This window comes from Tachyglossus aculeatus, chromosome 16 (genome assembly GCF_015852505.1).
Source record: "Tachyglossus aculeatus isolate mTacAcu1 chromosome 16, mTacAcu1.pri, whole genome shotgun sequence".
Taxonomy (NCBI): Eukaryota; Metazoa; Chordata; class Mammalia; order Monotremata; family Tachyglossidae; genus Tachyglossus; species Tachyglossus aculeatus.
The window spans coordinates 44,273,673-44,299,398 of record NC_052081.1 but is presented as its reverse complement, the minus strand read 5'-3'; the positions used below and the strand labels follow the sequence as shown (position 1 = coordinate 44,299,398).

Sequence of the window (25,726 nt, the reverse complement as noted above, 5' to 3'; positions counted from 1 at the left end):
GCAGGACAAAGTAACGTAGACTCCCTGGGAGTAACAGAGGAAGCTGGTCGTGCCTGGTTCCCGCAACAGATAGAGGGGAAGTGGAATGGCCACCAGACGCCTGACCTGGGCATCCAGCTTGACCCTCTTGGGCACACTTAGGCTCTGGGAGGGCAGGTGACCCCTGCAGAGATAAAGATGGGGGGAAGACTCTGAGGGGGCTGGGTGGCGGCCAGAAGGAAAGAACTTTAAAAGTGCTGGAATGGTGACTACACGAGCATCGGGGATACGTTGGAGGTTGGGGGCGAATGGTGAAGAGGGGTATCATATGTTAGGGAAAAGTGACATCCTGAGGGCCTTGGCTTGAGTCCTCCCCATAGACTGTAAGCTCCCGGAGAACAAGGTCCGTGACTTCTAGGACTTCACAGTAATATTCTCCTGACGGCCGGGCCAGAGCTTAGCCCTCCGAGGATGCTTAGTGAATGACTCCTTGATCGAAGCATCACTCACTGGTCAAGAATAGGTGGTTTCTCGACAGAGCCAGTCCACGCGCTTGGCATGCTGCGTATATGTCCGAGGGTGGTGGGCCGCCGGGCCGGGCCGCCGGGTTCCCGGGCTCGGCGGGGACTCAGGCCGCTCCTGGGGGCAGATCCGGGCAAGGGCCCTCAGGGCTGCTGTTGGTATTGGCCCTCGGTGGCTGTGAAGAAGTCCTCTAGAACGCTCTTCATGTACTCGAAAGTGGGTCTGTTCTCCGGTTTCTCCTTCCAGCACAGCTGCATCAGGTCATACAGCTCCTCCGGGCAGTTTTCCGGCTGGGGCATGCGGTAGCCCCGCTCCAGGTTCTGGATTACCTCGGGATTGGTCATACCTGCAACCCCAGGGCCGGTGAAGAGAGGCGGGAGATCAGCCCCTTCGGCCACCCTCCATTCCGCCAGAAATCACCGCCATGGGCTTAGTTCTATCCTCACTGGGGCAGAGCTGCTCTCCGCTCCCCGAGACCCTGTGTTCTCCCCTCTGCCTGGCATGGATTCTGGGAGATTTGAGCTTGAAAATAATCAATATGTTCAAGATACCATTTTTTCATGGCATTTCCCTGAAGGCCCTCCCCAGTTCTCCCTCTGTGACAACCTGTTGGAAGTAGTAGTGGGCTCGTCTGTCTGTTCTTCATTCAATCAATCAACCAATCAATCATACTTATTGAGTGCTTACTGTGTGCAGAGCATTGTACTAAGCACTTTGGAAGTACAAGTTGGCAACATATAGAGACAGTCCCTACCCAACAGTGGGCTCACATTCCTAACTCTCTCTCCCCCTCTCTCCTTCCTTTAGCCAGTCGCCATTCCTGGAGCAGATTAATGGCCACCCAGTCCAGAGTTCTGTCTCCAATGGGACGCTTGGAGAAGCCGTGTGATGGTTTTCCTAATGGTTAGGGACGTGCCACCCAACACGGCTAACTTTCCCTCCGGTGATCCAGTACGGCTTGCTCACCCCTGAATTAATCCACGCCCCCATCAAACCCACTGCTATTTCTGCTTCCTGACAGGGCCTTGTAGGACCCCTGGGGGTCTCTCCTCCCCGCCTCCCGGGATGGGAGACGGAGGTCCTGACCTGGGTACGGTATCCGCCCGTAGGTGACAATCTCCGTCAGCAGGATCCCAAAGGACCAGACGTCCGACTTGATGGTGAAGGTGCCGTAGTTAATGGCCTCGGGGGCCGTCCACTTGATGGGAAACTTGGCTCCTGTCAGGGGCGGGAGAGGGAGGAGGGGTGGCAGTGGAATTTGAAGAGAGGACGACGAGGGTCCCCTGGGTCCTTCCAATAATTGGCCTGTAGTCGCCACCCGGCCAGGACCAAAAGGGTTGAGTGGCCTTCCCATCTCTGTCACCAGGATGTGAGGCTGCCTTACTGAGGCGGACCAGTGACCCGCAGCGGGGAGGGATGGAGGCTCCAGGAAAGGGTTGGTCAGCAGATCTTGGGGGGCATCGGGGACCCCTTTGGTAGCCTCCCCCCACCCCCGGGAGGCTCCCCAAATCCTATCCTCACCCTCCCGGGCCGTGTACTCGTTATCCTCAATGAGCCGGGCCAGCCCAAAGTCCGCGATCTTACAGCACAGACTCTCCGACACGAGGATGTTGGCCGCGCGCAGGTCCCGGTGGATGTAATTCTTTTCCTCGATGAAGGCCATGCCCTCTGCGATCTGGGGGAGGTGGGCGGACAGGTGGGAAGGGAGCCCTCCCACCCTCTCCAACTCCCTCCGGGGTCCTCGGAACTCATTATTAGTATTACTACTACTACTAATAATAATAATGCTATTTGTTAAGCGCTTACTATATGCCAGGCACTGTTCTTAGTACTGGTGTAGATACAAGATATTCAGGTTGGACACAGTCCCTGCCCCACGTTGGTCTCACAGTCTTAATCCTCATTTTACAGGTGAGGTAACTGAGGCACAGAGAAGTGAAGTGACTTGCCCAAGTTCACACAGCAGACAAGAGGCAGAGCCCGGATTAGAACCCATGACCTTCTGACTCCCAGGCGATGCTCTATCCACTACACCATGCTGCTTCTGTGATGATAATAACTACAGTATTTGTTAGGGACCTACAGTGTGCCAAACACTGCTCTAAGCACTGGTCGCTAACCAGGACAGATCCAGTCCCTGTCCCACACTGGGTTCACAGTTTAAGTAGGAGAGCAAACAGGGATTGGATCCCCATTTTCTAGATGAAGAAACTGAGGCACAGTGAAGTTAAGGGACTTCTCCAAGGTGATTCAGCAGGTAATAATACTAATTAATAATCATGATAATAACGGTACTTGTTAAGCACCTTAGTAAGCACTGGGGTGGATACAAGATAATCTAATTGGACACAGTCTCTGTCCTACAGTCAAAAAAGGAGGGAGTAGGATTTCATCCCTATTTTACAGATGAGGAAACTGAGGCACAGAGAAGTTAAATAATTTGGCCAAGATCACACGGCAGTCAAGAGATAGATGCAGAATTAGAACCCAGTTCCTCTGCCTCTCAAGTCTGCACTCTTTCCACTAGGACACACTGCTTCTCTGCCCCACCCCCTCTCCCAGACGCAGACCCGTCCCCGGGCTCAGTTTTAACCACCTGCTTTCTCCCTTTGCGGCCTCCTCCTGAGTCAGCTGCCCCTTACCTGTGCCGCCATGTCCAGCAGCTTGCTGATGGTCAGTTTGACACCCTCGGAGGTCTTGAGGAAATCCACCAGGCTCCCTGCGAGCCCCCCAGAAAGGTTCACTGCGGTTCCCCCACTTCTCCCCGCCCTGACCTCTCCGGTCCGGGAAGAATCAGGTGGGGAACTGATCCAGTCCAGAAATGGGGGAGCGGTCAAGGTTAACACACCCGTTTCCACCCTACACACACATACGTACACTCACCCATTCACTCCCTCACCACCCCCCCCACACACATGTACGCGCTCACGCTCACCCAGATACATACCCCTCACACACAGAATCACAACCCCATTCTTTACAAACACTTCCACACAATCACGTGCAGACTAGGGTGTTCAGTCATGCACAACCGTGCACACGGGAGTTCTGCAGTGATAAGCGGTAGGGAGAGAGACCCCCCAGTGATTAAGCGGTAGGGAGAGAGACCCCCCAGTGATAAGCGGTAGGGAGAGAGACCCCCCAGGAGCCCTACGGCTCAAGAGGGGGTGGGTTCTGGGGGCGGAGGAGCAGGGGTAGTTTACCCAGTGGCCCGTGAATGGCTGCATTCACCCTACACGTGCACTCACACACCGCCACACTTCCAGCAAATCTCTCATCCTCCACGGGCTGACCTCAAGCCATGAAATACCTCAACCATGAGACCACCCAGGGAAATCCCCGGAAAGAGAAATCTCCCGTCCTGTGGCAGGAGTGGAGGAAACTGGGGCTCAGCTCGGAGATCATGACAACCCAACATAGAGGCCCTGCAGCTCCTGGAACAGGTAACCCCAGTACCCAGTCGTCCACTGCATTTCGGGGAAGAGTGGCGAGACGTGGGGACTGGTGGAGAGCTCCTGGGAGTTTCTGAGAGAAAAAGCAGGCCCAGAGGATCGGGATCCCGGCTCCTCCATTTCCTACTCTGAAAAGCCTGGGGGGAATCCTTTCTTTTTACTCTGCACCAGAGAGGCAGGGCCTGGGAATGTGGGCAAGCCCAGGGGTTGGACGAGGCCTGATGGGGCAGACGGGGTCAGAGGGAGGGCAAGATCCGGGAGGGCACAGATTTGGGGGAGGAGGGGAAGGCAGGTCCGGTCCGGGGGGGTTGGCGGGTCTGGGTGGCCCACCGTTCTCCATGTACTCGGTGATGATGTAGATGGGCTCCTGGGTGACCACGGCATACAGACGGACCAGCCTGGAGTGCTGCAGGTTCTTCATGAGGTTGGCTTCCGCCAGAAAGGCGCTGGGAGACATACTGCCGGGCTTCAGGTTCTTCACTGCCACTTTGGTGTGTCCGTTGTAGTATCCTAAGGATGGGGTAGGGGGGAGTGGGGCAAAGTTGCCACATGATAGCATTAGAAGCCAGACCCATCCCCCGACACTCTCCCTGTCCCCCTAACTCCTGCACTCCCCCCTCTCCTTTAGGACTGCTGGGTCCTCCTCCAGGAGGCCTTCCCAGACTGAGCCCCCTCCTTCCTCTCCCCCTCCCCCCCATCCCCCCGCCTTACCTCCTTCCCTTCCCCACAGCACCTGTATATATGGATATATGTTTGTACATATTTATTTCTCTGTTTATTTATTTATTTTACTTGTACATATCCTATTTATTTTATTTTGTTAATATGTTTGGTTTTGTTCTCTGTCTCCCCCTTTTAGACTGTGAGCCCACTGTTGGGTAGGGACTGTCTCTATATGTTGCCAATTTGTACTTCCCAAGCGCTTAGTACAGTGCTCTGCACATACTAAGCGCTCAATAAATACGATTGATGATGATGATGATGATGTTTTGTTTTGTTCTCTGTCTTCCCCTTCTAGACTGTGAGCCCACTGTTGGGTAGGGACCGTCTCTATATGTTGCCAACTTGTACTTCCCAAGCGCTTAGTACAGTGCTCTGCACACAGTAAGCACTCAATAAATACGATTGATTGATTGATTGATTGGGTCGCCCAGTGACGAGAGCACAGGGCCGGGAATTGGGAAACATGGTTCTAATAATAATGGTGGTATTCGCTAAGCACTTACTCTCTACCAAGCTCCGTACTAAGCCCTGGGGTAGTTACAACATAATCAGGTCGAACGCAGTCCCTGCCCCACATGGGACTCCTTCTACAGGGGAGGGAGAACAGGTGTTTCATCCCCATTTAACAGATGAGGAAACTGAGGCACAGAGGAGTGAAATGACTTGTCTGAGGCCATATAGCAGTCAAGGTGCCGATCTGGGATTAGCACCCAGGTCCCCTGACTACCAAGTCCGGGGTCTTTCCACTAGGCACATGTGAAAAGTGCTTTGCCACTTGAAAGCACGAGGCACATCCATGATGTTATTAGAAATGTTAGAAATGGGGGGGTTGGTGTCCACCCCAGCAGCAGAAATCAAGGTGCAGAGGTCCTCCCTGATTAAGCCCTCAATTCCTCTACTTGCTTTCCTTGCTGTATCACCTTTGCCCTGTCTCTTTTTTTAAAAAAATGGTATTTATTAACTGCTTACAGATGTCCCACCATCACCTCAAACTTAACGTGACTAAAAGAGAACACCTTATCTTCCTACCCAAACCCTGTCCTTCCCCTGACTTTCCCATCACTGTAGATGGCACCACCATCCTTCCTGTCTCACAAGACTGTTGCCTTGACATTATCCTTAACTCCTCTCTGTCATTCAACCCACATATAATAATAATAATAATAATAATAATAATAATAATAATAATAATGGCATTTATTAAGCGCTTACTATGTGCAAAGCACTGTTCTAAGCGCTGGGGAAGTTACAAGGTGATCAGGTTGTCCCTTGAGGGGTTCACAGTCCCATTAATCCCCATTTTACAGATGAGGTAACTGAAGCACAGAGAAGCGAAGTGACTTGCCCAAAGTCACACAACTGACAATTGGTGGAGCCGGAATTTGAATCCATGACCTCTGACTCCGAAGCCCGGGCTCTTTCCACTGAGCTATGCTGTTTCTCATATTCAATCCATTACTAAATTCTGCGGTTCAACCTTCACGACATCACTAAAATCCTCCATTCCCTCTCCAACCAAACTGCCAATGTATTAGTCCAAGCACTTATCCTATCGCACCTTGATTATTGTCCTAGCCTCCTCGCTGACCTCCCTGCCTCCTGTCTCTCCCCACTCCAGTTCATTCGTCACTCTGTTGCCCAGATCATTCTTGTACAAGAACATTCAGGCCTCAAGAACCTCCAGTGGGTGCCCATCCGCCTCCGCATCAGACAAAAACTCCTCACCATTGGCTTTAAAACACTCAATCACCTTACCCCCTCCCACCTCACCTAGCTGTTCTCTTACTAGAACCCAGCCGGCATATTTCGCCCCTCTAATGCTCAACCTCGAATTTGTCTATCTCGCCCCTGACCTCTGGCCCAAGCCCTGCCTCTGGCCCTGAACGCCCTCCCTCTTCATATCCAAAAGACAATTACTCTCTCTGCCTTCAAAGCCTCACTGAAGACCCATCTCCTCAAAGAGCCCTTCCCTAAGCCCTCATTTTCTTTTCTCCCACTGCCTTCTGCCTTGCCCTGACTTGCTCCCTTTATTCATCCCCCCTCCCAGCCCCACAGAACTTAACCGCAAATCTGTAATTCTATTTATTTACATTAATGTCTGTTTCCCCCTCTAGACTGTAAGCTCTGCTGTGGGCAGGGATATGTCCGTTTATTGTTATATTGTACTCTCCCAAGCACACTTAATGAATACTACTGAATGAATGAATGGATCACGTCTACCAACCCTATTGTACTGAAGCAGTTAGTACAGTACTCTGCATACAGTAAGTGCTCAATAAATACCACTGGGCGAATCGACTGATTGACCGAGAGAGGGAAGGGCCTCTCCGGAGGGGTGGGCTAGGGACATTTCCCACCCTAAGATCTGAGGGACCCCCTTCCCCGGGGGGGTTCCCACCTCTATGAGTTCCAGGGAGGGCGCAGACTGGCATGGGATGGGGGAAGGACCCTGGCACGACTCACCCATCCAGACCTCCCCAAACTGGCCGGCTCCCAGCCTCTCCACGAGCTTCAGTGTCTCCCGTGGGACCTCCCACTCATCCTGCCACCAGGGCTTCTGTGGCTTGTGGGTCTGGCATGGCTTGCTGAGACGGGTGCAGAGCCCATCCGTGTTGTCTGCAGAGGGCAGAGGTCACGGAGGGGGCAGGGGCCAGTCCGGCCCCGAACCCCTCCCTCCAGAGCCAGCTGTGGGGGTTCGACCCTCCCCGGTCACCCGGTCTCTCACCGTGGGCCAAAAAAGACAAGGATGGCCGAGGCGTGGCACCTAGGGCCGGGGGAAAGAGTGGGCAAGCCCTAGGGTACAGGGCACCAAGGGGGCAAAGGGGACCTGGAGAGGCGCGAAATGTGCCCGCAGGAGGGAGGAATGGAGGGAGATGGGGGTGGGCCCTGCAGGAAGCGCCAGGGTGAGGGTGGGTGACGGGGGGGTGTCTCACTGGTATAATGCTTGACCAGATCCTGCAGGCTGCGAAAGGTGATTCGGGGGGAGATGTAGTAGCCGCCCTTGTCCATGTTGCGGATCTTGTAATGTTTCACGACTTCTCCCTGGGTTTGGTCGAAGTCCCTCACCGACAGCGAGTAGGAGCCTGGGAGAAACCCCAGTGGCCGGGACCCCCCGGGACCACCGAGGAGAGAGGGCAGGGATCAGCTCCCCTCTTTCAGGCCGACCCCAACCCTCAGGCCTTCCAGCCCTGCCCTCTCCGGCGGCCTCCGCCCCCTCACCTTTAGTGGTCTCGCTCTCCCTCACCAGGAAGGAGCCATGCATGTTGCCCGGAGCCAGCAGCTGCCTCTCCGCGTCTTTTCTGCTCAGATCTTTAAAGAACCAACTGGGGAGGGCGTAGAGAGGGACAGAGAGAGGGAGGAGAGTCAGCCCAAAGAGCCCGGGGGGGTGGGGGGTCAGAGGTCGTGGGTTCTAATCCCCACTCCAGTCACTCGTCTGCCCCCCCCCCCCCCTTTTAGACCGTGAGCCCACTATCGGGTAGGGACTGTCTCTATGTGATGCCAATTTGTACTTCCCAAGCGCTTAGTACAGTGCTCTGCACATAGTAAGCGCTCAATAAATACGATTGATTGATTGATTGATTGATTGATTGATTCCCTTCTCTGGGACTCGGTTAACTCATCTGTAAAATGGGGATTAAGACTGTGAGTCCTACGTGGGGACAACCTGATCACCTTGTATCTCTCCCAGCACTTAGAACAGTGCTTGGCACATAGTAAGCACTTAACAAACACCATTATTATTAGTAGTATTATTCTATTCCCCCCTCTCCCCGGGGTCTCCAGTGGGAGGCCCCTCCCCGACCCCCCAATGCCTCCCCCTGACCCACGCCCCCGGACCAACTCACGGCTCCGGCTCCAGGCTGTTGGCTCGGGCCACGAAGTTGAAGGGGATGAAGCCTTCCTGGCCGGTGGTGAGAGACTGGGCCTTCCACCACTCTCCGTTCCTGCCACAAAAGGCCCCTGCCACTCATCGCTGCCCACGCCGGGCACTGCCCCCGCCAAAGTGATGCCCACCCCGCCTTCCCAACACTGACTCTCAAAGCTGGCTCAGGAACTGTTCCAGGCACTGCCCCCAATAATGCTGCCCATCCGGGCACTGCTTCTCTCCCCCAACACTGGCCCTCAGGCACTGCCACCCAAAGCTGCCCCAGGCTCTGGTCCTCCCACCCCGCAGGCCCCCGGGAATGCCGCGGCCTACAGTTTCCCAGGCACCGCCATCCCCGGGCTGAGCCCCCAGCTGGTACGGGCGGTGGAAACCAGGAGGGGGGCAGAAGGACGAGGCAGGGGGCGAGGGCTGGAACTCACTGCTCCAGGATGCGGAGCTGCTCGCCCTTCTGGAAGCCCAGGTCCCCATCGTGGACTGGCTCATAGTTGTGCAGGGCGACCACCAGGTTGTCTGGAGAGAAAGGCGGGACAGGCCGGTGGAGGAGGCCCAGGGGGTCCTGGGGGGTCCCAGGGGAGGGGAGACAGGGCCAAGTCCGAGGCCAGACGACCCCAACGCCCCAGGGGCTGAGTGCGGGGGACGGGGAGGGTCCCAGGGCCCGGGGGATGGAGGTAGGCCAGGGATGGCGGGGTCCGAGTACCTTGCAGCGGGGAGACGGGCGGGTGGGAGCCCTCGTAGGAGACCAGAGGGTCCCGCACTTCGGAGCCGTTGCGGAAGGGGAGCTGGAGGAGGGGGCGTGGGCGTGGGGAGGGGGCATCCACCTCCTCTCTTCCACCCCCAAAGCCTCCAACCCCCTGCCTCCAGCCCCGTCTCCAGCTCGCCTTGCCCCCCCCACCCCAGAGACCCCCCCCACCCTGCCGCGCCCTCCCTTGCCTTGGGGGGCCTCCTCCGGCTCAGGATCAGGCTCCCCCGTCCCCTCCCACCCCCCAAACACACACACACACACACACACTCACAAACACTCCACCCCCGCCAACCTGGGCTTTGCTTTCCGGGGCGATGGGGTAGTGGCAACGGTCGCACAGGTCAATGTTTTCCATCCAGTCATCATCATAGTCAGAGCTGCAGTTACAGCCCATGGCCCCTGCAAGGGGAGGGGGTGAGAAGGACAGCCGACCGGGCCCCTCCACCCGCCGAGACACACATTCTTCTCCAGACCCTTCCCCAGACAGAAACAGGGGCGTTTGGGTGGGACAGCTGAGTGCCCGGGCACTGCCAGCTTTCCTGAGCCCACAGGGTATGTTAAACAGATCCACCTTGCCCAGAGCCGTGGGTCTTCTTTCCCCCCAGGCCCCCATCACACCCCACCCTGCTTCTGCTCCCACTTCACCCAGGCCTTTCTGAGCACTGCCGATGCCGCTCCCTGAGCGACGAGTAGACTGGGCAGAGGGCCGAGAGCATCCCGGGCACTGCCTGCCTGGTAACCTAGGGGCTGCCTGCCTGGTAACCTTGGGGAAGCCCCTTTCTGGGCACACGGTCTGAGCATCGGGTGTCCCCAGGACCCTCAGATGGCCCAAGCGGAGGCCTCTGGGTTGGGGAGTCGGGGAACAGGCTGGAACCGTCGGCCCCTAAAAGAGCTCACCCTCTGATCACCGGGTCTGTACCACATGACTCCACATGTATGTAATAACGATAATAATAATTGTGGTATTTGTTAAGCACTTACTACGTGCCGGGCACTGTACTAAGCACTGGGATGGATACGAGCAAACCCGATTGAACACAGTCCCTGTCCCGCATGGGGCTCACAGACTTGACGATGATAGCATTTGTTAAGCGCCTACTATGCGTCAAGCACTGTTCTAAGTGCTGGGGTAGATACGAGCTAATCAGGTTGGACACAGTCCCCGTCCCGCATGGGGCTCACGCTCTTAATCCCCGTTTTAAAGATGCGGGAACTGAGGCACAGAGAAGTGAAGCGACTTGCCCAAGGTCACACGTCAGAAAGGTGGCGGAGCCGGGATTAGAACTCAGGTCCTTCTGATTCCCAGGCCCGTGCTCTCTCCACTAGGTTATGTTGCTTCCCTTTGTACCACCTAAGCCCGTGGGTGTACAGCTCCATCCTGCGTGTACCGCCTGATCACCGGGTGCACACGTTCCGTCTCTATGGGTTGCCAACTTGTGCTTCCCAAGCGCTTAGTACAGTGCTCTGCACACAGTAAGCGCTCAATAAATACGATTGAATGAATGAATGACCCCGTGTGTGAGTAACCGGCTCCTACTTGCAGCCAGTGATAAACTCTTGCGAGAGCGCCATACTACAGAGATGACAGACACTTTCCCTGCCCACGACGAGCTTACAGCCCATCCAACAAGCACCGCATACCTCAACAACAAGGTGACATTTGGGGAAAAGTCTGCAAGTTCCTTGGGGGCAAGGGGCCTGTCTACCAGCTCTATTGGATTGTACTCTCCCGAGCGCTCAGTACAGTGCTCGGCACAGAGTAAGCGCACAATAAATATCACCGGTCGGCTGGCGGATGGATGGCAAAGATGGAGATGAGCAAAGACATAGGAGAGAGAGCGGGGAAGGGAAAAGAGGAGGGAGACGGAGGCAACGATGAAGTGAGTTTGGGCTACTAGTCCCCATCTTACCTCCCTCCCTTCCCCACAGCACCTGTATATATGTATATATGTTTGTACATATTTTTTTTTTACTCTATTTATTTATTTATTTAATTAATTTATTTCTACACATCTGTTCTATTTTATTTTGTTAGTATGTTTGGTTTTGTTCTCTGTCTCCCCCTTTTAGACTGTGAGCCCACTGTTGGGTAGGGACCGTCTCTAGATGTTGCCAATTTGTACTTCCCAAGCGCTTAGTACAGTGCTCTGCACATAGTAAGCGCTCAATACATACGATTGATGATGATGATGATGATTTCTCCCCCTCCCGCCCCAATCTGGGCTTACGGAGAAGGCTAAGCCCAGCCCCCACCATGGGAGCGGAAGCCGCCATCAGACAGAAGAGCAGCGTGACTTATTGAAAAGAACGCAGGTTTGGAAGTCAGAGGAACTGGGTTCTAACCTCAGGGCCGTCACTTGCCTGCTGGGTGACCTTGGGCAAGTCATTTACTTTCCCTGTGCCTCAGTTTCCTCAATTAATAATAATGATGGCACTTATTAAGCGCTTACTATGTGCAAAGCACTGTTCTAAGCGCTGGGGAGGTTACGAGGAGATCAGGTTGTCCCACGGGGGGCTCACAGTCTTCATCCCCATTTTCCAGATGAGGGAACTGAGGCCCAGAGAAGTTAAGTGACTGGCCCAAAATCACACAGCTGACACTTGGCAGAGCTCAATTGTAAAATGACTTTAAAATACCTGCTCTCCCTCTTAGTTAGACGGAGAACCTGATGTGGGACAGGGATAGCATCCGACCTTATTACCTGTAACTACCCCAGTAATAATAATAATAATTGGCATTTGTTAAGCGCTTACTATGTGCAAAGCACTGCTCTAAGCGCTGGGGAGGATACAGGGTGATCAGGTTGTCCCATGTGGGGCTCACAGTCAATCCCCATTTTACAGATGAGGTAACTGAGGCCCATAGAAGTTAAGTGACTTGCCCAAGATCACACAGCTGACATGTGGTGGAGTCGGGATTCAAACCCATGACCTCTATCTCCAAAGCCCGTGCTCTTTCCACTGAGCCATGCTGCTTCTCTACTTAGTTCAGTGTTTGGCATATAGTACGTGCCTAACAAATACCATCATCCTCAGAGGATTTCACGGTGAGGTCAGGATAGCTACTTGTCCCCCCGGTTCTCCCCCATAGATACCTTCTGGGGTGTCCCCTCCTACCTCTCAGTCTCACCCCAGTATACTCAGGGCTGGGCTGACTGGGACCCCCTTTCCCTGGAGGAACCGGGCTCCTGGTTCCTTTCTGTAACTCCCTAATTTCCCACCTATGACAAGCAAGCCTGGACCCCAAGGATCTGACTCTGCTCCCAGGACCTCTCCCCCTAGACTCAGTTTCCTCCTGTGGGAGTGGACATGTGTTTCCTTTGGGGGAAGCTCCTCAATTCCTCCTCATTCCCGGGCCTCTCCCCTCTTCGCCCTGAATCATCTCTTGTTTTGGACCTGGGGGTTGGAGGAAAGGGGATGGGGAGAGGAGCTGAACTTTGGGGAACCCTGATTCTGAGGGAAGGAGGAGAAAAGTAGTGTACTCTCCCAAGCACTCAGTACAGTGCTCTGCACACAGTAAATACAACTGAATGAAAGAATCAATGAAAGAAGCAGGAAGCAGGTTTCCCTAGAGGGATTCGATGTGTGTGTGTGTGCTCGTTGTAACATTCATTCATTCAATCGCATTTATTGAGCGCTTACTGTGTGCAGAGCACTGTACTAAGCACTTGGGAAGTCCAAGTTGGCAACGTATAGAGATGGTCCCTACCCAACAGCGGGCTCACAGTCTGGAAGGGGGAGACAGACAACAAAACAAAACATATTAATAAAATAAATAGAATAAATATGTGCAAGGAAAATAAATAGAGTAGTAAATACGTACAAACATATATACATATATACAGGTGCTGTGGGGAGGGGAAGGAGATAAGGCGGGGGGGATGGGGAGGGGGAGGAGGGGACAGGGAAAAGGGAACGTGCCTATCGGTTCTGTTATATTGTAAGGATGATGGTATTTGTTAAGCGCTTACTATGTGCCAAGCACTGTTCTAAGCACGGGGTAGATACAAGGTAATCTCCCAAGCACTAAGTAGAGTGCTTAGTGCTTTCCACATAGTAAGCACTCAATAAATATGATGGATTGATTGTGTGTGTGTGTGTGTGCGGTCTCCTTTGTATATGACCCTGAGCCAGTGAATTGTGTTTGTGTACTCCATCCCTGCTGGGTAGGACTAGATGCATGCGTCTGTGTGCGCGGGTAAGTGTCCACATGTCCATGTATGATGTGTACGTGTGTGTGCATGCGGCCTCATTTGTATATGACCCTGAGCCAGTGAATCCAAGTTTGGGAACACCATTCCTGCTGGGTAGGACTGGATTTGTGTGTCTCTGTGTGCGGGTACGTGTCCATGACTACACGTATGATTATGTGTGTGAACCTGAAGATTTGCCCATACATCTATGCGTGGAGCCCAGCAAAACGGTGGGCAATCTATGCCCAATCCCCATGTGGACGGGTTGTGGCGGGTTTGCCCATCAGCCCTTCAAGCCACACGTGCACACGTGGTTAACACATCTCACCAGAGCAGCAACCAGAGTTGAGGCCCAAAGGGTGGCTCCGTGGACCCTGAACTCTTCCTGCCAGGGTGTGCGCCTTTCTGGTGGCAGGGCTTGCATATGAAACATGCGGATGTGTGTTATGGGTGTGTAATTCTATCTGTGGGTGCCCACGTTCACGGGGTTATAAAAGTCTGCAGCGGGGGAGAGTGGGTACAGCGTGTGTTTGTGTGGGTACACGAAATTGCGTGTGTGCATATACAAGACTACGACTTCTGTGTGAGTGTATTTTGGAAGGGTACAGATGAGTGGTGCCTGCATTTCGTTATGAATGTGATGCGACATTTCTGTGTGTGTATTCGTGGTTGATTCTCTGTGTGGTGTATATAAACGTATAGGTCGGGTGGAGGGTGCATCCAGTTTGTGTGTGTGTGTGTATGTGTGTGTGAATGTGTATACGTTCGTATGTGTATGTTCAAGGGTGTGCAATTCTATGTGTGGGTCCAAACTGTTCATGTGTGTACTGAACTACGTGGGAGTGATTCTGTGTTTTGAAGGAGGAGGGGGATGCCTCAGTTTTCATTCAATCGAATTTATTGAGTGCTTACTGTGTGCAGAGCACTGGACTAATTGTATGGGTCAGTAAGTGTGTGCATTTGGATACATTTAATTCTGTGTGGATGTGTATATAAAGGTGGGCTTCTGCGAGCGTGTTCATTCATTTATTGAGCGCTTACTGTGTGCAGAGCACTGGACTAAGCGCTTGTGTGTGTGTGTATAGTCACATGTACATGTGACTCGCCAAGGATTCAGCTCACCCAGTGCCTGGGAACCCACGGAGCCTGGGTTCCAATGGTGACTTGCTGCCTTGGGTCACTTCTTCAGTTCCCCTGTGACTTCTATACAATAAAGAGCATCCTATGGGCTTGTCTAGGCCCTTCCCATGATGATTTGAGTTGCTGAATGTCACAACCTGCCTCAGGTTGGGCTGCTCTGGTCTCCCCCATAATAATACTAATGATGGCATTTGTTACGCGCTTACTATGTGCAAAGCACTGTTCTAAGCGCTGGGGGAATAAAAGGGGATCAGGTTGTCCCACGTGGGGCTCACAGTCTTAATCCCCATTTTACAGTTGAGGTGACTGAGGCTCAGAGAAGTGAAGTGACTTGCCCAGTGTCACACAGCAGTCAAGTGGTGGAGCCAGAATTCGAACCCATGACCTCCTTCTCCAAAACCTGTGCTCTTTCCACTGAGCCGTGCTACTTCTCTACAGCATCCCATCCCATCCTACCCCGGGCTACCCTGGTCTCCCCTTTGCTGCCCCACATCCCATCCTACCCTGCCCCCTGTCTGGATCCTAAGTGCTTAGTACAGTGCTCTGCACACAGTAAGCACTCAATAAATACAACTGATTGATTGATTGATTGATTGATTGATTGATTGATCCCCAGGGCCTCCAGGGCCTGCCACCTCCCTTGGCCCAGACCCTATCCCTTTAAACTAGTCATGTGGGTCTCTTGAAAGGCACATGCTCCAACATCCATGACAGGGCCTGTGCCCAGTCCGGTAAACAATGCCTGTGGAGGGAGAGCAGCTGATGGGGCGGGGGAAGAAGGGTGCTGCTTCAGCAGCAGTTAGACATTCAGGGTTGGGTGGTCAGCGAGACCAGGAAGAGGACGCAGGGGAAAGGATTGAGAGACGCCCTGCGGCCCACCCCATCCCCACCTGACCCCAGTTGGGCCTGGGCAAAGGGGGAGAGGGCGGCCCAGACCATTGAGTCCCCCGACCCAACCTCCACGCTCTCGCGTGAACCACGGAAGGGGTCCTTTTCTGGGGAAGAGGGGGAGCCGCCATAACCCCACTGAGAAGAGAAGTCAAACAGAGCTGCAGGCAACAGGAAAAAGCACCCAACCTGTTGACTCCGAGGAACAAGTGACGTTTACCGTTCGGCCGCATAAGTTTTCTTGCGCTTCGCTTAATGTCACCCTGCCCAGAAAAACTCCCCGCCTTGAATCCTCTCCCGACTTCATCTCTGGCTCTTTTCATCTCTTCCCTAGTGCCCTCCGTCTCTGCCCTTCTCCGCTGCTCGCACGTGCCTTCCTCCTCAGTGCCCCGAGCCCCTTTTCTGACCTGCTAGGTCAGAAAAGGCAGGCAGAACTGGAAATGGCTCAAGTCAACACTCGGAAACTGTGAGCCCCGCAAGGGATAGAGACCATGGCTAATTTGTGCACCCACATATTCTCTCCCAGCTCTTAGTATAGCTCCCTCCACTCAGTAAGCTCTTAAATACTACCCCTTTATTCATCCCCGCTCCCAGCTGCACGGCACTTATCTGTAATTTATTTATTTCTATTAATGCCTGTCTCCCCATCTAGACCGTAAGCTCGATGCGGGCAGGGAATGTGTCTGTTATATTGTCGTATTCTCCCAAGGGCTTGCTACGGCGCTCTGTGCACAGTGAGCGCTCAACAAATACGATCGACTGACAGATAGGATTGAGCGACAGACTATCGCCACTGGACTTTGTCTGTGCAGAGCTTGGAGTTGGAGAGGAACCCAGGGCGGAGCTGGGCAGATCTGGGACTCAGAAGGACCTTCCAAACAGGAAGCTCTGGGGGTCAGGCAGCCAGCGAGGCCGGGTGCCCCGTGGGCAAAAATAGCCAAAAGGCCTCCCGTTGCCTCCACTCCTCCCCCACAGGAAGTTCGTCCAGGCCTGGCCCTGGTTCCTCCAGCACCCCCGGCCCCATCCCTGCCCAAAGCCCTCATCTGCCCTGGATCGGAAACTCTCTCCGGAAACGGTCTCGAGGATGTCAGAAAAATGTCGGAAACCCTCCCTCCGGCTTTCGGGAATCTCTGAGCAGTGAGGTGGAGGGGGGATGGGGTGTGGAGAGGGCAGGGCTCGGAAGCTCGGGTTGCTTGAATCCCAGGGCCTGGCTCTGTTTCCCGGGACCCCTCCCCTGTGTCTCGGTTTCCCCCCGTGGGAGCCGAAGCCGCAGCGATGCGGGGGCCGGGAGGGTGCTCTGAGGTCTTCCGAGAGGCTCATCATGGAATTAAAGTTATTCCGCTGCTTCTCAGAGATCTCCGCCCCCGCCCCAGCCATGGGTGACCTCAGGTGAGAGGCCCTGGGGTTAAGACCGGGGTGCAGGAGGGAGTCAAAGGACAGTCAGGAAGACCCCCCGAGGTCTCAGCAGTGGGGAATGTGCTTCTGCCAACTGGAGGAGGTGACAGCTTTAGTCCAGATTCAGAGAGCCTAGAGCGGTGGGTGCCCTCCACCTGCATGGGTGGGGAGAGGCCAGAATTGGGGACTTGGCCCTCAGTGCCTGTCTGTGCCCACCTCTCCCCACCATCCCTTTCCAGAATGGCATCTCGCTGGAGATCCCACCGCACATAATGAGAGGTCAACACAGCGGCCCCCCCAACCCAACTCCAGCGGTCCTTCTCACCTGTCCGTGACCGGGACCACGTCGGCCCCCACCCCGTCCGGTGTCCCTGGCCGGATCTGGCTCACATTCTCATCTCCGGCCCGTCCCCTCTGGTCAGCGTGTCTCCCGGAAGGGCCCTCGGCCTCCACTCACCTCGCCACCCTGCCTCTGCCTGCACCCACGTCCGTCCCCAACTTCCTGCCCCCGTCAAACTCTCGGCAGCCAACCCCGGACCCTCCCGCGCCCACAACCCCCGTCAGCGCCCAGAAGTTTCCTCCTCACCCCACCTCTCCCCCGCCCCCCGGCCCCCCGCCTCCACCTGCCCCAGGCACCCGGGAGGGTGGGGGGCTGCTCTGACATTCGCCAGGTGTCTCGCCTCAAGGAGGGGTGCAGGGAGGCTGCTGGGAAGAGGTGGGCAGCAAAGGAGGCTTCCCGAACGAGAACCACATGGCGGGCCGCCCGCTACTCGGAGGTGATGGCTGAGATGTACCTGAAAGGCCGGCAGGCACTGTAGGGTGAAGGCCGGGCGAGGGTGACGCCTCGGCCCCATGGTCCCCTTTCTGGCCCCGAGATGGAGAGAGGGCACTAAACCATTGGGGGTACAACTGGCATGGGAAGGTGGGCAGCATCCATCAGTCTCCCAGAGAAAGTCTTCTCGCTCAGGCAGAGGGTTGGCCACCAACCGGGCATTAGCGAAGGCCAGACGATGCCCTGGGCCTGGGCGGCGGAGAAAATGATGCGGTCCATCAGGCAGGTGATGCCCGCCCTCTGCCAGATAAAACCACGGTCAATCGGGCAGTCCGCCTGAGGTCAAGACCACCACCTGGGCTCACCCCAACCCAAGCATAGGGCTCCCTACAGGGGTCTGGGGTAGAGGGGAAAGTACCAGAGGGGCCCACATCCTCTCGACCTCTGTCTTTGTCCCTAGGCCCATTGGCGGGGAGCTGGGTGGAAAGGCTTGAGAGAACTGATCTCTGAGTATTTGAGCTGCCGCTGCCGCTGCTGGGGTGAGTGGAGACCACAGAGCTATTGTAGGGGTTTGTGAGGTGGAAACTGTCGCTGAGATCACCTTGGGACCAGAGGCTTGAGGCTTGGGGAGGAGGTGGGGTGAGGCAGGAAATGGTGGGGGAGGTGGGGGAGAGAGGGAGGGGAAGAAGCCAAAGATGAAAAGTCAGACAAAGAAAGGGGAGCAGTAACAAAAGAAGTTGGGGGGGGGGGGGGGCAAGAGGGGAGGAGAGAGAGAGAGAAAGAGAAGAGGGGGTGGGGGAGCCAGAGAATGAAACCAAGAGAAACAGAGATTAAGAGACATGTAAAGAGAGACACACAGATGGAGAAAAATAAACAGAGAGGCAGACGTGGAGACGGAGGCAAAAAGCAAAACACAGACTTAGAGATGTGAGCATGCGGGGATGCATTCATTCCATCGTATTTATTGAGAGCTTACTTTGTGCAGAGCACTTTACTAAGCGTTTGGGACGTACAAGTTGCCGTCATATAGAGACGGTCCTTACCCAACAGCCGGCTCACAGTCTGGAAGGCTGTGATACACACACACACCACACACATACGCTTTGAGAGCTCCAGAGCTTGTGTGTCAAACCAGGCAGCTGTGATATGAAGCGGGGCCCTCACCACCTGCCCGTCGTCTGTTGATCTTGGCCCAGCCACAGGCCGGTGACCACCGCGGGGTAGGGGCTGACAAGGGGAGCAGCAGCTGTTGGGGGAACCGCTGGGCTGGAGAGGGGGCGTGTGAGGATTTCAAGGGGCCCGTCGAGGCAGAACCCCCAGGCTCCAGGGTCACGCGTGTGAACACGCGTGTCTGAACGCACGGGAGCACGCGCTCGGCTCTGGGTCACAGGCCACCCCCCCGTCCTCCCTGCTGTTTGTCTTCCTGGAAATAGGCCCGGGAGCCGTCAGCTGGGAGGAATGTCACTTTATCCCTGGTGAGTTGCGTTGGTATCCATTTCCTTTATTCTCGCTCTCCTTCAGCCCTTCCCCGGCATCCCCTGGTCCGCCCGGCTATCGGCTACAAAACCTTAATCCCACCCTCTCCTCCGAGGCCAGGAATGGGATCACGATAGACGCACCCCTTCCAGCTCCATCTCTTCCAAGACGGGCTTGGCTCAGCCCCTGACAATCCCGGGAGAGAGAGAGAGAGAGAGAGAAAGAGAGAGGGGGGAGTGTGTGTATGTGGGGGTGGGAGGGTGTAGTATTTTAGTGTGTGTATTGTGTGTGTGTGAGGGTGATGTGTGAGGTTTGTATGTGCGTGTGTGTGTGGAGATCTTAGAGCCTTGCCCCCCTCCCCACCGCCATCCCCTGCGGATCCCTCCAACGTCCTCCCCCTGGCCTGGAATAATAATAATAATAATAATGGCATTTGTTAAGCGCTTACTATGTGCAGAGCACTGTTCTAAGCGCTGGAATGCCCTCCCTCCACACATCCACCAAGCTAGCTCTCTTCCTCCCTTCAAAGCCCTTCTGAGCGCTCACCACCTCCAAGAGGCCTTCCCGGACTGAGCCCCCTTTATCCTCTCCTCCTCCCCATGCCCCCCACCCTACCTCCTTCCCCTCCCCACGGAACCTGTAATTACATTTGTACAGATTTATGACTCTATTTATTTTACTTGTACATATTTACTAATATATTTATTTTAATGACGTGCATCGAGCTTTATTTCTATTTGTTCTGACGACCTGACACCTGTCCACATGTTTTGTTTTGTTGTCTGTCTCCCCCTTCTAGACTGGGAGCCCATTGTTGGGGAGGGACAGTCTCTCTATGTTGCCGACTTGGACTTCCCAAGCGCTTAGTCCAGTGCTCTGCACATAGGAAGCGCTCAATCAATAAGACTGAATGAATGATAGCTCCCATTCCCCTCTCACCAGACTCCCCTGCCCCCTGAGACCCCAGCTGGGAAGTCAGAGTTCCTGAACCCCCTTTTTTGACCTCTGATCTTTCTCTCCTCCCCGCCACCGCCGCCCCACCTCTGCCACCAACGGGTGCAGCTGGCTACAGTTTGCCCAGGTGTGGGGAGGGGGAAGAGGGAGGCAGGGTGAGAGATGCGGCCAGTGGGGTGGGGGGCGGAGGCAGGGGAAGCGGAGGGTCCGGGGAGGTGGGCACCCCCCTCAACACAGGGAGAAGCGGCGCGAGTTGATATTCATGCGGGTGAGGCCGATGTGCTTGAGCGGGGTGGAGAGGAGGAAGGCGGCCCGGGGTGGGATGGTGCACAGCAGGTCCGAGTCTTCCTCCTGGCAGCCCTCCAGCCCGAACGTGGCCTCGTCCAGCAGCTCTTTGTGGCGCCGGCACATCTGCTCCACCTTCAGCCCGTGGATCTGCCCACGCAGACGCATCAGCCGCTGGGCCAGCTGCTGGTCCTGGGCCTCTATCTCCCGCTGGCCAGGGAGGGGACGGAGGGACGGAGGCCGAGAATCAGTGCCTGCGGCAAACCCGCACTGGGCCTCTAATGCTAACCTTCTCCCTGGGCCTCCATCTCGTCTGTCTCGCCTCCGACCTCTCGCCCACGTCCTGCCTCCGGCCTGGAACGCCCTCCCTCCTCCTAACCGACAGGCAGTTACTCTTCCCCCGGTCTAAGCCTGACTGAAGGCCCATCTCCTCCGAGAAGCCTTCCCCGACTAAGTCCTCCTTTCCTCTTCTTCCACCCCCTTCTACATCACCCTGACTTGCTCCCTTTATTCATCCCCACTCCAAGCCCTGCAGCACTTACGTATGTCTATCATTTAATCATTTATATTCCTATGCTTCTCCTCTGTAGACTGTAAGCTCCTTGTAGGCCGGGTATGTCTGTTTATCGTTGTAGTGTACTCTCCCAAGCGCTTAGTACAGCTCAATAAATACGACTGAATGAATGAATGAGACCGGAGAGTGCTCGGGGGTCCCCCCGGCTTAGAGAACAGATTCGGTCCCTGCCCTCAGGGGAGTCTGAGAGGGAAGACAGGACAGACCCCCGCCAACCCCAGGCCACCCCCAGGGGCAGGGTGACACAGTTGTCGCTGGTGGGAGTCAGTAAGGAAGAGGAAGAGCCATCGTGCAGACCGGGGAAGAAAAAAAGGGTTAAATCCCTGCCAGCAGGACACAGGCCCTTTCTGTGACTCAGTTTCTCCCTTCAGCCACCCACTGATATTTCCCTCCTGTGGGCTGAACGCTGTTAGTTCCTCCACAACATTTCCCGGATCCACCTTTCCTCTCCACCCAAACAGCCACCTACCTGGCTCCGGCTCTTACTATATCGCTTACAACTAGAAAAACAGTGTGGGAAAGAGCATGGTCTGGTAATCAGAGGATCTGGATTCTAATCCTAGCTCTGCCACTTACCCACGGGGTGACCTTGTGAAAGTTATTTACGTTCTCTGTGCCTCAGTTTCCTCATCTGTAAAATGAGGATTCAAAACCCGTTCTTCCTCCTACTTAGACGGAGAGCCCCGTGTGGGACTGTGTCCCTCCTGATTATCTTGTATCTACCCCAGCACTTAGTACTACGCTTGGCACCAAGTAAGTGTTTAAGAAATATTATTATTATTATTATTATTTCACTCTTCCACTTGGATTCACATCCTTTATTCGCCCCTCCCTCGGCCCCACAGCTCTTATATGCACATTTGTCATTTATTTATAGTGATGTCTGTCTTTCCCCTCGTCGTGGACAGGGAATGTGACTGCCAACTCTGTTAGAGCATACTCTCCCAAGCATTTAGTAGATTGCTTTGCACACAGTAAGCGCTCAATAAATACAACCGACTGACTGATTAAACTAGGGGTTGTACATATCTATTCTATTTATTTTATTTTGTTAATATGTTTTGTTCTCTGTCTCCCCCTTCTAGACTGTGAGCCCACTGTTGGGTAGGGACCGTCTCTTGCGAACTTGTACTTCCCAAGCGCTTAGTACAGTGCTCTGCACACAGTAAGCGCTCAATAAATACGATTGATTGATCGATTGATACTTTATCAATCTACCATATTGTAACGGCTCCAGCAGCCTCCTCTTTGTCTTCAACTTCTCCCCGTCTCCAGCTTCTCCGTGCTCAGTCCAGACAGATAATTATTATTATCCTCACAGCACTTATGTTAAAATCCTGATACTCTACTAGTTCCCCTCTCTGTAATTTATTTTAATGTCTTCCTCCCCCTTTAGACGGTAAGCTCCTTGTGGGCAGGGATCACATCTACCAACTCTATAGTACTGCATTTTCCCAGCGTGGCTCAGTGGAAAGAGCACGGGCTTTGGAGTCACAGGTCATGGGTTCGAATCCCAACTCCGCCACGTCTGCTGTGTGATCTTGGGCAAGTCACTTAACTTCTCTGGGCCTCAGTTACCTCATCTGTAAAATGGGGATTAAGACTGTGAGCCCCACGTGGGACAACCTGATCACCCTGTATCCTCCCCAGTGCTTAGAACAGTGCTTTGCACTTAGTAAGCACTTAACAAATGCCAATTATTATTATTATTATTATTTTCCCAAGCCCTTGGTACAGTGCTCAGCGCCCATTAAGCGCTGAATAAATACTATTGATCGTTGTCCTTTCCCAAGCACTTAGTACAGAGCTCTGCAGTCAGTAGGTGCTCAATAAATACCACTAGTTGATGGATTAATTGAGGCTGGGAAGAGTCAATTCTAGGAGGCTGATGGGAGTCACAGAAGTCCAATCTCCAGTTCTCTCGGGAGATTTAGGGGGATGGGGGGATTCGGGGTCCCGGGGGGCTCCAGTTGCTTTGCCATCAGTGTCCTGGGAAGATGTGGGAGCAGTGAACTGGAGGATCTGGGACTCAGGCCCCTGGAGGTGGGGAGGGAGTAATAGGGTTTTGTTCTCTGTCTCCCCCTTCTAGACTGTGTGCCCACTGTTGGGTAGGGACCGTCTCTATATGTTGCCAACTTGTACTTCCCAAGCGCTTAGTACAGTGCTCTGCACACAGTAAGCGCTCAATAAATACGATAGAATGAATGAATGAATGACCCACTCTATTACTCGCCCAAAGTCTCACAGCTGACACGTGGCAGAGCCGGGATTAGAACCCATGACCTCTGGCTCCCAAGCCCGTGCTCCTTCCACTGAGCCACGCTGCTTCTCATCCTCCCTGTCTCGCAAACCCATAACCTTGGCATCATTCTCATGACACTCTCATTCAACCAGCACATTCAATCTGTCACAGAATCCTGTCTGTTCTCTCTTCACAACATATCTAGAATCTGCCTTTCCCTCTCTATCCAAACCGCTATCACGCTGATCCAAACACTTACTATATCCTAATTCGACTATTGGATCAGCCTCCTCCCTGGCCTCCTTGCATCCTGCCTCTCCCCTCTCCGGGCCACACTTCCCTCTGCATTTTTCTGAAAAACTCTCCAGTCTACATCTTCCCGCTCCTCGAAAACCTCCAATCGTTGCCCGTCCACCTCGGCCTCAAACAGAAATACCTCACTATGAACTTTAAGGCACTCAATCAGCTCCCTCAGTCGATTGATCCATCAGTGGTGTTTATTAAGCACTTGCTGCTTGCAAAGCACTTTCTAACCTGATCTCCTACTACAATCTAATCCGTGCGCTCTGTACCTCAATCTCACCTCTCTCACCCCCAGCTTCTTGCCCAGCTTCGGGCTTGGAACTCCCTCAAGGGAAAGAGCCCGGGCTTGGGAGTCAGAGGTCGTGGGTTCTAATCCCGGCCCCGCCACTTGTCAGCTGGGTGACTTTGGGCAAGTCAATCCACTTCTCTGTGCCGCAGTTACCTCGTCTGTAAAATGGGGATGAAGACTGTGAGCCCCACGTGGGACAATCTGATCACCTTGCATCTACCCATTTCCCCTACCGGTAATGTATTTTAATATCTGCTTCCCTCGTAGACTGTAAGAGCTTTGTGGGCAGGGATCACGTATACCGACTCTTTTGTATTGTACTTTTCCAAGCACTTAGTAAGTGCTCTGCACAAGGTGCTCAATAAATACCACTGATTGATTGGAGCCAGAGCCCACGTGGCTCCCCGGGGGCTCCCCCGACACTCATTTCGTGGGTTCTTACTGGGTGGCTGTGTACTGGGCTGCTACCCAGAGACGGCTGCACGTCTGGGATGGCGAAAACTCTGGGCTTCAGTAATCCAAGACGTTGGGGGCCTGGGGCTCTGCTCTCCAACCCACTACAGCCTGCCTTCTTCCTGGAGCTCTGATGGATGATGATGATGATGGCATTTGTTAAGCGCTTACTATGAGCAAAGCACTGTTCTAAGCGCTGAATGCAGGGGGTCCCAGCTGTGACACAGGGTAGGAGGCATCGGGATGGCCCCATTGGCAAGAGTCCAGCCCTGGGCCCACTCTCGGCTCTTTGCCTCCAGGGAATTTGAAGGTTAGAGGGAGAGGCTCCAGAGGAAATCGATCAATCGATCAATCGATGGTATTTATTGAGTGCTTACTATGTGCGGAACACTGTACTAAGCGTTTGGAAGGGCATAATGCAACAGAATTAGCGTTTCCCGCCCCAGAACCAGCTTACAGTGGAGAGGACGGGGCAGGACAGAGGTCTGGATCACCTCGGGGGGGCCACATCCCGCTCGGCACCCAGCTTGATGCCCTCTGCCCATCCCGCCGCCCCGTACTCACCAGCTCGTTCCGGAGCCACCGCAGGGCGTCGTCCATGGTGTCGAAGCCACAGATGCCCCGCCGGGCCGTGGCCTGGCTGTCCCCCGGGGACCCCTGGCCGGACCCTCCCTCCAGCCAAGCCCGGCTCTGCACCCGGGCGGCCCACTCCAGGTACGACGGCCTCCGGGTCTGCAGCTTCAGCTTGGCCGTCAGCGCCTTGACGCTGTCCAGGTTCTTCTCCTCCTCCTCCTCCTCCTCCTCGCCCAGATCCTTGAACTTGAGGGGGCCGAGGGCCATGGTGGGGGTGACCAGAAGGCCGGGAAGGGGAGCGGGGCCGAACGTGTGAGGGCGAGTGTGCCAAGGTGAGTGTGCGAGGGCAGTGATTTCCCTGCAACTCTATAAAGCCGGGCCACACGTGATGACCCGGAGGGAGGCCCTTTTTCCTCCTTCGGTCCCTTCGGCTGATTTCATTGTCTGTCTCGGCGGGAAGGAGACACCCCGTTCTCTGAAAGGAAGTTTCTCCGTGGACACGAAAGCCGCCAAGAATGCCAGAGCCACCGACCCCGCCCCGCACACCCTCTCTGCCCGCTCTGCTCCTTCACCTCCCGTCACCTCCCCCTCTTCCTCTCACCCCTTATCTCTCTGACAATGCCCGATGAGGCCAGAGCTGAGCCCGGGGGACCACGGGTGCCCAGAGCAGGAGCCAGGCCGGGGGCAAAGGTCAAGAGCGTGATGGGGACCCGGGGTTGGGGGTGGATGGTCCCAGAGGAGAGCTGGGATGCCCGGAGGCAAGGAGGCTGTGGGCGGGGAAGGGAGGGAGGGCACAGAGGGGACGCGAAGGGTGGAGGTGAGAGGCACAGGGGAAATCAATCAATCAATCAATCGTATTTATTGAGCGCTTACTGTGTGCAGAGC

General features: G+C 54.7%; 2 protein-coding genes across 2 annotated transcripts; both read right to left on the bottom strand.

The window, feature by feature from the left end:
• Window positions 1-497: 497 nt before the first annotated feature.
• On the bottom strand, window positions 498-17,296 carry LCK (LCK proto-oncogene, Src family tyrosine kinase). Its single transcript, XM_038757831.1, has 13 exons — window positions 17,246-17,296; window positions 9,597-9,703; window positions 9,260-9,341; window positions 8,982-9,072; window positions 8,522-8,620; window positions 7,896-7,999; window positions 7,610-7,759; window positions 7,140-7,292; window positions 4,284-4,463; window positions 3,144-3,220; window positions 2,023-2,176; window positions 1,588-1,719; window positions 498-847 (listed from the first exon to the last, which is right to left on the bottom strand). The coding sequence occupies exons 2-13, from the start codon at window positions 9,696-9,698 to the stop codon at window positions 645-647; spliced, it is 1,527 nt and encodes a 508-aa protein (XP_038613759.1). The 5' UTR covers window positions 9,699-9,703; window positions 17,246-17,296; the 3' UTR covers window positions 498-644.
• Window positions 17,297-20,106: 2,810 nt separating this feature from the next.
• Window positions 20,107-25,251, bottom strand: FAM167B (family with sequence similarity 167 member B). Its single transcript, XM_038758420.1, has 2 exons — window positions 24,833-25,251; window positions 20,107-20,617 (listed from the first exon to the last, which is right to left on the bottom strand). The coding sequence occupies exons 1-2, from the start codon at window positions 25,106-25,108 to the stop codon at window positions 20,351-20,353; spliced, it is 543 nt and encodes a 180-aa protein (XP_038614348.1). The 5' UTR covers window positions 25,109-25,251; the 3' UTR covers window positions 20,107-20,350.
• Window positions 25,252-25,726: the final 475 nt, after the last annotated feature.